Raw genomic sequence first — 10,768 nt, forward strand, 5'->3', positions numbered from 1 at the left:
CCAATCGACTGTGGGCACAGTACCATCGTGGAACTGGCACGATAACCGTGTTCCAAAGTTTCTTCCTCGAATGAACAACTTCAACATTCACAATCCCTCAAAGTCCAAGAGAATTTAACTTTCGTCGTCCTAGAATCGCCGTTTCTCAGGAGTGTGATCTTCAAATCTGAATCTTCTTCGAATTATCGCCGAATTCGCCAAAGAAACCCATTCACCCCCGACCCCTTCTTTTCAACCAGAACTCCTTTATCATATCAGAACCTTTCTCACCGATCATAATGGCCGGTGCATTAGTATTCCCGCTTACTAGATTGGGCATTATGGAAGCGTCGATAACGCGAAGGCCACTGACCCCGTAGACACGAAGCTGAGGATCCACGACAGCCTCTGGATCCCAATAAGGGCCCATCTTGCAGGTGCCTACGGGATGATAGATCGTCGCAGAATAGTGTCTGATCATGCATTCCCAATAAAGGTCGCTGTACATCGGCATGTGCTTGCAACCAGGGAACTTCTTCGAGTTCAGCTCGCTTCCAAAGCGTCTGAACGCTGCTGTTCTGCTCAGAGCAACTCCAATCTTCACTCCTTCGACCAGAGTGGCGACGTCCTCCGGCTCCTTGAAGTAATTCGGATGGATCAACGGATGATCGAACGGATTCTTGCTGCGCAGCTTGATCTCTCCCTTACTTTTAGGCCTGAGCAGCATGGGTATCACACTCCACACGTCTTTGTCGTTGATGGGCCCGTAAACGGAGTCGTAGAACTGCTTGGTGAGCCCGTGGACCTTCCTGATGTGTCTACCACCGTCTGAGTTCGTCGATCCGGATATGAAGTGTAGCTCGATATCAGGAAAATCGTCAGAAGCGTTTACGTATTTTGTGTTGACGAAGGCTAGTCCCTCGACGCCACCCAGGACGGTCAGAGGACCGTCGCCCAGGATGGCGTACTGCATCACCGCCTGGACGCTGTGCAGCCTCTTCTCCACCATAGAGATCTGTTGGTTCACCATGAACGTCAGCCCGCCCAGACCCACGTGGTCCTGGAGATTCTGACCCACACGGAGGTCCTGGATCACGGGGATCCCGTGTTGCACCAGGTGCTCCCTGGGTCCTATTCCGGACAGCATCAACAGTTGGGGGGAGTTCACTGAGCCCCCAGATACGATCACCTCCTTCCTGGCGCGGATACGAAACACCTTCTCGTCTCTGACGAACTCCACCCCGTAGGTTCTCTTGGACTTGGGGTCCACGAGGATCTTGGTGACGTGGGAGTGCATGGCGATGTGCAGATTTTTGCGAAGCCTGGCCGGTCGTAGGAAGGCCTTCGCCGTAGAGCATCGACTCCCACGTCTGATCGTGCCTTGGGCGATCATGAAACCCGTGTGCTGCTCGCCGTTTATGTCGCGATTCTCGTAGCCCATCTCCTGGCCAGCTTGGACGAATGCTGCAGCTAACGGGGTGTGCCAAGGCGCCTCCTGGATCGTCAGGTATCCGCCTGTCGAGTGATACGGTGTACGCGTTAGGTAGGGATTCTGATTGTCCTCGGACTTCTTGAAGTAGTAGAGAACGTCTCTGGAGCCCCATCCTGGGTTGCCTTGCTGCTCCCAGATGTCGTAATCGCGCTTGTTGCCACGCAGGTAGAGCATGTAGTTCAGGACGCTGCTGCCGCCGATCACTTTGCCGCGTGGCCAGTTGCAGCGACCGTGTTCCATTGCTGAGGAACAGGCAGGAGACATTTGGAATTAGGGAGGAAGAAGTTTTGAGCTTTGAATTAAGCCTTCGGATCGAATACACCTGGTGAATTCAAAGATGGCGCCGAAGCGAAGGCGTCGTTTATCTTATTTGTGGTACGATTGATTTGATTTTTGGGAAAAATTAAGAGACATTTATGACGAAATATTTACCTAGACAGGAGCCTCCTTCCGGTTCCGTTTTATATTGCCAGTCGAGCTTGCTGAGTTGCAAATAACCAGCGAGCAGAGGCACGTCCGAGATTTCAGTTTCGTCGCCTCCAGCTTCCAGAAGAAGCACGTTCCAGTTTTCGATCTCGGAGAGGCGGCTCGCTACAACGGCTCCTGCAGCGAAAGTGCGCACGAGTTTCGTAAATACACGTTAAAATTAGAATAACGCACTTCATACAAAGTTGAAAACAGGGTTTTTTTTATTGAATGCTGTGTAATCCTCTACAGGATTATTAGTAACGCGTATAGATACACAGTACAATTAGGATATGTATCTACATTTAGATTATCTGTACCCACTTGTCGATAACAAAAACACCATACATTACAGGAGCACAGCAACTGGCTTAGATTAAATATATGCACAATGCTTCTCTAGAAATTTGAAAATTAGCTAGGAGATACTTAGTTGAAAAAGAAAACTGTTAATCGTGTAAGGGGGAAAAAAGTTTAATGAACGTAGTTTAGCAATCAGTTCACTTCTGTCAATATCAAACTGTGGGCATTGCCAGATAATATGATTAGGGAAAACAAGATTAAAGCACATAAAATAAACTTTATTAACAGTTTATAAGCAGAAGAATACGCAAGTAACTCTGGTATTTTTTAAAAATTCTTAGACGTTTACGTGAATTTTATTTTATCTTCTTTTATTTGATGAATAAATTAGTAATCGTTAGTTATCTGTCAGTTTAAAGAACTCGTGTGAAATACGGCATAATAAAAAATTAAACAGTATAAATATAATCATGGGGACGCTGACCCGAGCAGAGATTTCTCAAACGAGAAAATAGAACTGGAATATCGCGACAGGCTTGATCAAAATTCATAAGAGTAGAGTTTAGTATCCGATCTGTGCGAACTGGTTTATAAATAAAACCCGTCGTCCGTGAAACGCGAAATTTTACAGGAAGCGGAAGGAACCTGTTTCCTGGCGGAACAGGTACATTTGGGTAAGGGAATTTTCGTAAAAATGTGAACTAGAAAGCAAACAGTTGAAAGTGGAAAGAAACACGTATCTCAAATGGTTCCTCCGGGTAGCTCAAAGTATGAAAAATCATAGGTGACCAGGAACTTTCAAAGCGATCGAATATTTTATTTGATATCGTGATATTATATTTAATAAATTTACCTGCAGAACCTGCTCCTATCACGATGAAATCGTAGGATGGCAGGAGAACTTCGGATGGTATATTAATCGGTGGCGCTTCGCTGTCCATGACTTCATATTGGAAGTAGACGAGCGCTGCTGCAAGAACCGGGAAAAACCATGAAAGTCCACTCGATGCAGAAGTCAGACCACTCGTTAAAACGCTCTCGATCCCCATTTTGTATTTCTATAATTAATTGTCTCTATCAATCACCTGTAACGTTACGTAAAGAAAAGAGTTATTAATACGTTCATTCATGAGGTTGTGTCATTCAATAGAGAGTCGTAAATAGACTCGCAATCTAATAATACTTTTCACTATAAATACGTTCGTTTTACAAACAACATAAGGCTGTAAAAGTTTCTCACGATAGTAAACATTGTTACGCTTTAAAGACAGTTATTATTAGACCGAGGACTTTTATACAAATTCTTTAATGAAACTAAATGACCCTTAATGAAATGGGAGCTTTATAGAAGGTTGTCTCAGCCCCTAAATATAATAATCCCTATCTTCCTTAAATATTTCTCATATTTTTTATGATTATTAAATGCATACTGTAGTTTTTAGAGAATTAAAATTTCCCATAAATGCATAAACATCCGCAGTATAGTTATTATAATAAATCCAAGTGGTTTACAGGGGTGAATATAACGAACACGAGTATTTCGTTTATAAGTTCTGCAGATGAATTGTTTGTTAATGTATCTGACGAGATTTAACGATGCAATCAACTCTGCAGCCATATATGTTGCAAAATGTTCACTAGAAACTTTTAAATTAATATTTAATTAAAACGCAGCATTCTATTATTAAAATTGATTGTTTTGAAATATGTAATGTAGGAAAATGAAAAACATGAGATTGAATTATTAGAAATTCAAAGTTAAAAATGACTGACAATATGCAAACCGGCGATTGTATACCACTTTTACCGCACTTCAGACACGTATAATAGTAATTCTCTGGGATTGTAACTTATTTATAGCGTTAGATATTTAAAAATCTCTCGAACAAGTCCACGTATGCTTTGACAAGGATCAAAAGGAGGGATGCAGTTGCAACATTTAACTTAAGTAGAAATAGAAAGAGTAAATAAGCAAATGTGGCGTTCACTGTCAGAGCAACTCAGGCTTAAATATTCAGAAAGATATACGGTGAACGCTTTCAAATAAAAAGTTTGAAAAACGTCGGACGCGTCTGTTCATCGCTCACTGTTTCTACTTGCGCCGAGCGTTACTCGATTCCCCGCAGAGTTAGGCACATTTTGTTCTCGGAACAATAGCGTTTACCCGTAGCTTTTTTATGGATTTAAAAAAGTTCGTTAATGGATTCTAATTTATCCATAAATTTACGAATGTAACTTGCGCGGAGGTTAATTTACGAATCGATCTAAAATTTCTGTACGTTGTTCGTAAATAAAATGTTGCATTCACACAAATTTACACACTTCTTCTATCTCTTTGTGTATTCTGTATCTTTGTCATACAGTTCAATTTGAATGATTCTCGATTAAAATGATCCTTTGATAAGTCGAACCTCTTCGAATCGACGTTGAAGTTTCCACAATCGTTAAACGAATTGTTAACGACTCGTTAGGATTAATTTCGTGGTGGGCCCGGTTTCGTTAGAGCGTCCTTCGATACTGTCGAACTAGAAATCGGTCGAAGAAAAATCAGAGGACACGTGGTCCCGTGGAGGGAATGCGCGTAACCGAGAGGAATATCAATGACACGTGAAACTTTCAGCTGTTAAGTAATTCTCTATTAACGCGGGCAGTGCGCCCGCGACGATCCTCACGTATCCGCTGGTCGAAAGTTGCGTACTTCGTGGACAGAGATCGTGCTCAGAATTTTGCAGAAAATGTGAAACGGGACAACGGATCGCCTCTTGTTCGAAAACTTCGACGAAACACGACGATTTGACAAACGTCGATTACGAGAGTAGCTTGTTAATTTCAAATTAAAAAGTCGTGCCTTCTTTTTCATTTGGGTCAAGAGGTTTACAAAGTAGGGTCTGCGGGGGAAGTTACATCAAACAAATTAACACTAATTTTGGTTAAAATTATAGTCTATTCTTCGATATTTTTGTGAATATAAAAGTGTGTTTGTTATTTCTATTTTGTTTATCGTGTTAAGTTCCGCAGGTTTTATATAATATTTATTTATAATCGTGTAAAGCATGCCTGTTTTGTCAGTCTGCTGATTGGAAATTTGACTGCATTTCGGTTTCGATATAATTAGCAATTCGATATGGGGACGAGTTAGGCCAAAAATGGAGCAGAACGCTATTAATCCAGATGTGTTACCGGTTTGAAAGACTTTCTCCTTCGATTATTCAAACTAATAAAAATCGAGTTTATGTTTATTTTTGTTATATAAGTTCTATTTTAATTTTATCCATCCGTTTTGTAATTTAACTTGACGCATCAATTTAAAATATTTTTTTCCTTCATTAACATTTTATTCAAACTTTCTTCTATCTTACTGTTCATGTTTGCTTTCTCGCTCTCTCTTCAAGATTTATCCCTTAACTACTGACAATTATGGTGTACATTTATTTATAGCAAAGAAATTAAAATGACAGATACTTAAAAGAAAATCACTATAAATTTTTAGCAGTTGGATCGTTCTAGTGATAAATAAATAAAATAGTATTCTTTATCTGTAAGCACTGTTTTCCACATCAACTGTAAAAATATTATATTCTGTACACTGATAGATTTTTATATAATAAATACAGTTGCAGACAAAATTAAGTGAACAGTTAGGGGAAATAGGTATGAATTTAATCAAAGTAGTATAACTATTATGCACTTAAGTTTTGAATATTATAGACCTTTATGGTACATAGATTATTTAACGAATAATTGAAATTAATATTTACATTGGTGTTGAAATAAAGTATACACACTTAACGACAACGTTGGTTGATTGTCGAGGGACAAAAATAAGTGGACACTTGTCCATTATTACAACGTAATAAATACAACGTTATTACAACGCGAAAAATGATAATATTTTCTTGTAAAAACATGAAAAATAAATTGCAAAATGGTGCTCCACGTGGAACCATATTCGAAGCACACCCTTCTGATTCGATTCAGATGAATATCTTTATTAATTGGTTTAAATATTTTGTAGAACATTAAGCCCTCAAAAAATGGTCCAGTTCTACTAAATTTGATATATCATTGTAATCCATATTACAACGACTATGAGCCTAATATGGAAAATGGTGGCCTCAGTGAAAAAGGTAAACATTTCCTAAACCGTTATTATATATTTTAAATTTGACTATTACACTGTTACTTCAAAAGAGCATTTCCTATAAATTCATATTATTTAAGTTTCTATAAAAGTTCTGCAAGCAAGTGAAATACGTTAATACATAAAACTTAAATGCGCAATAGTTATGCTACTTTGCTTAAATTTAGTTTACACTGATTTCCTTTAGCTGTCCACTTAATCGCGTCCACAACAGTAAATAAATAATCGCGTTTGGCTTTAACGAAGCAAGGTGGCGACGGTTTGTTAAAAGGCCAGGAAACCGAGTGAAAATGATGAAAACGATTGAAAGCATTTCCATGAAAGAGTAAATCATCCCAGAGACACAGATGTGCTTCGCGTTCGATAGGGATTCAGTGTATACGAAAAGGAAAGCAGTACTCGCTCACCTACTTTCCGAGAGATTGCAGATAACCTGCACTCCAGAAGCTTCTTTTCCTCTAAGTAATCGATGCACTTAGACGTTACACCGCCTGTCCATTCTTCGGAAAGAGGATTCACAGGTTCAACGTTGCTTGGTCACGTTTGCTTTCAGCTTCTTTCGTTGTCCACATAGCTATGACTCGTTCCTCTCTATCACGGAACAATCCCCAACATTTTCCAAGAATTCTAGTCGCTTCTCACTCTGATCCTGATCCTGATTCTGGTCTGCTTGGACATCTCGAATTTTCGAAGCAACTTTCTCAGCCCGATTTCCTTCCTCTCTTCCCTCTAATTTCACTTTGAAAAGGACACTTCGCGACCGTTGGACGATCTATGAGAGCCCTAAAGATCCTCTTCCGAGATCCCCTTCCGCACTAAACGGTCAGCAGCGAAAGACGAGACTCGACACAGCGATAATAAAAAAAAAAACATGTCTTTTGACGTCAACGAAAGTCTCTGCTGACCAAAGTGATCGACTGGTTCCTCGGGCGACGTCCCAGAAAATTGAAGACGTCGAACCAGGCCACCGTTGGCCTAACGCCTCTTCTATCGGGCGGAAGATCGACGAATTCCTCGTGATCGTGGCAAGAGTCGCGCTGTGTACGGTGTAACACTGACCATGACCTTGCTCCTGGCACTGGCGTCCGCATGCTGGATCCACGAGATTGGAGCAGCGGCTGGCGAACGAACAGGTTACGAACCTTTCGAACACGCCGCATAACGGTCGACCGTTTCCCCTTCCTTCCTACGCCCCGTGCCCGTTCCATCGACGTTCATCTCCGCCTCCTTCGCGGGACCGTTCTTCCGGCACGGTGCCCCATCGACGCGGCCCTCGTTGAAATGGAACTTACCTACAACGGTTTCTCTAACAAACAGATACCCTGGTAGAATTCATAGAATTTTCCAGAGAAGAGCAAACTTTCAATTAGCACGGTGTTTCGTGTACATGTCCATTCGAGACGAAAATCGTAGCTTCTGAAGTAATTAATTTTCCACCTAAGATCCCTATTAATTTTTTAGAAAGGATGATAAAGAGCTGAGAAACAACTTCATCAATCATTGCTCTTGAGCTACTTCTATCAGGTCCTTTCGGACGACCAAGTTTTTGTCTTGTCACTCTTTTCATTTTGTTTGAAATTTCCAACTAATAACTGGAACACACACTTTACTAACAAGCAAGAATACTCGACAAAAACGAACGAGTCCTTTGCAGGGATTGCTTTTAACTTTTCCCACGCACATCCTTTCCGATAACCAACTCGACTACCTTCAAAGGCTACATCCAAACGTCAACGCCATCCAGACGCACGTTTGCGTTTTCGATGACATTCTTCGCATCGATTAAATTTAGGTATCGATTAGGGCCAAGATAATTTTATTGAAGTAACATGAATTTCGATAATAAAAGCTTTCCAATGGATTACGACAAATATATTGACAATTTCCTAAAAAAAGTGAGATGATCTCAAGCTTTTCTATTGAATAAAAAATTCTTGTCAGGATTATAACTATTGCAATTTCTTTACGAGTAATTACTGAATAAGTTTTATTCGAGACACTTTTTTATTGGACGTAGTGGAAGAAGAGAATATTGATGCTTAGGGAAAGTGTTACTGAGGACCTTCGTTTCATTTTATGTTGTCTCGAAGAAGACGGATCAGAGACGTTTCTAAAGCTCCTACGAACGTTTGATAGTTAATAGTAACAGTGACTATTATTGCATGAAAAAATATTGTTTCAATTTAAATTTAAAAAATACTTTAGAATAATGACGTAGTTACCGAAATAATCGTATCACACATACGTATCAGCGGCCGATAACCGGTTGGCCAAGTTATGTATAAGCGATAGTGGCCAAAAATCGGTAACTGATGAAGTCACGTAACACGATAGTGAGTGATATCTATTAAGTAGCGAAGTCACGTTTTCACGTTAGCGACCTTAAAAGTGTTAATTATATATCTATCTTGTCAACTAATCATAGTCTGTGTCGGCTACTCTATCGCTTGTATTTATTATTTTGTAATATTACTGCCCAGAGATGGGAAGTTGGTCTGATTCGTTACAATATAATCTACTTCTTATACTTGTATTATACGATCTACTGTGCTCCGATGAAAAGTTGGCAAGTAGGTCTGACTCGTCATGGCATAATCTCCTTCCTGCAAACTTAGGAGACTTTACAGTCGTGAAAATTACTTTTGAAACGATAACAGGTGCAAGTTATAGTATATACCTAGTATCAAAAAAACCTAATAGGTTTCTTTAGGATTGGCCTTCGTTTTTCAGATATTTTGATTTAAAGTTTGGTACACATATAGTAAAAGAATTACTTAAATTTACTTTATAAATGTGGGTAAATCAATACAGCGATTAGCTACGAAGCTTTTGATATTAGGTTCAAATCCTGGCCAAGTTACTATTTTTCTTTCATTATTTTTAAATGCAAAAATATATTTTATTTATTATGTATATATGGCATACAATAGTAAAATAACATTATATGTCGCATATATTTTTCTAAATTAATAGTTCGTATTAGTCATTATCGATTAAATTTTATATTAGTCATTCGTATCGATTATGATAAAAATGTAAGAATTGTTTGCTTTGATATTTATGTCATATGTACATGATAAATAAAATATATTTTTGCATTTCAAAATAATAAAAGAAAAGAAGCTTCGTAGCCAATCATTCTGCTAACTTAACCAAATCTTGTTCTGTAAAGTAAAAAGTAATTCTTTTACTACATACGTACCAAACTTTAAATAAAAATATCTCGAAAAAGAAGGTCCATCCCGAAGAAACCTATTAAGGTTTTTTGATACTAGGTATACTATAACTTGCACCTGCTATCGTTTCAAAGGTAATTTTCACGACTGTAAGGTCTCCTTCTAAATTTGCAGGAAGGAGATTATGCGATAACGAGTCAGACCTACTTGCCAACTTCTCATCGGAACACAATAGACCGTACAATACAAGGATATTTTATAAAACTCTTTTCACGGTTATATTCAATATTAAAATTCATTATTAAATATAATTTTTACTGAAATAATTTCTTTTCTATATCTCTTAATTTTTGAGATATCGAGGAAAATGTGTGTTTCCACATCGCGTTGAATCTTATGAAAAGTATAAAATATTCGCATATTTTAAACACACAAAGACATTTTCTAATCAATCTTTATTGCAATTATTATTTCCGATTGATATTTATATTTCTGCCACAGCGCTGAAATTACTTTTGAAAAACGAAATTAAATGTTTCGTGCGCACAAAGCATGGAAGTTTAAATAATAAATAATTGAAATTTAGAATGAATTTGGCCAATAGAGTATCGAAGAATGCCGTGAACGGGATTTGGATTACCGTAATGCACGGACAGGGGGATTCCTGAATATCATTATCGAACTTCTTCGAACTTTTTACCTATTCCGAGCACGCAACGAACACACGAAGCTTTCCTCAACCTTCAAATGTATGATTCATACTTCAAAACATATAATTTCTAATACTTATTAGTTGAAATATAATCTCGAATTTCTAGCGATCGACGAATCCATTCATTATCACTATCTCTATTCGTTGCACTTAAGAATGTGCTTCTAATTAAATAAAATAAATATTTACTGATCCACGATTACCAAGTCCAATATTTATAAGAAAATTATTCGTTTCAAATCGATATGCCTGAAACTAAATAAAAAAAATCAGATAATAGTGTGTTCAATTTTCAAGCCCTGCAGTAATTATTTCTAATAGCAATTTTCCCATGGGGGAAAAAAGAATTCGATTCGAAAGGAAAGAAGAATACCATCAATTTCAAAATCGATGGTTACGTGAGACGCATCACGTTTACGACTGACGGTACACACGGTATTCGAGGAGTCAGTTTTTGACGTCATCGACTTGCGGTAAAGAGTGGTGTCGGTCACTAGACG

General features: G+C 38.6%; 2 protein-coding genes across 3 annotated transcripts in view; one reads left to right on the top strand and one right to left on the bottom strand.

Annotated features, from left to right (window-relative positions):
* Window positions 1-10,768, top strand: part of Flo2 (flotillin-2) — a 148,858-nt gene that overhangs the window by 124,520 nt on the left and 13,570 nt on the right. The gene's annotated exons all lie outside the window — the stretch shown is intronic.
* On the bottom strand, window positions 212-6,834 carry LOC143343277 (glucose dehydrogenase [FAD, quinone]). The gene is made up of 4 exons (XM_076768014.1): window positions 6,788-6,834; window positions 3,093-3,324; window positions 1,904-2,074; window positions 212-1,713 (listed from the first exon to the last, which is right to left on the bottom strand). The coding sequence occupies exons 2-4, from the start codon at window positions 3,286-3,288 to the stop codon at window positions 212-214; spliced, it is 1,869 nt and encodes a 622-aa protein (XP_076624129.1). The 5' UTR covers window positions 3,289-3,324; window positions 6,788-6,834.

This window comes from Colletes latitarsis, chromosome 7 (assembly GCF_051014445.1).
Source record: "Colletes latitarsis isolate SP2378_abdomen chromosome 7, iyColLati1, whole genome shotgun sequence".
Classification (NCBI taxonomy): Eukaryota; Metazoa; Arthropoda; class Insecta; order Hymenoptera; family Colletidae; genus Colletes; species Colletes latitarsis.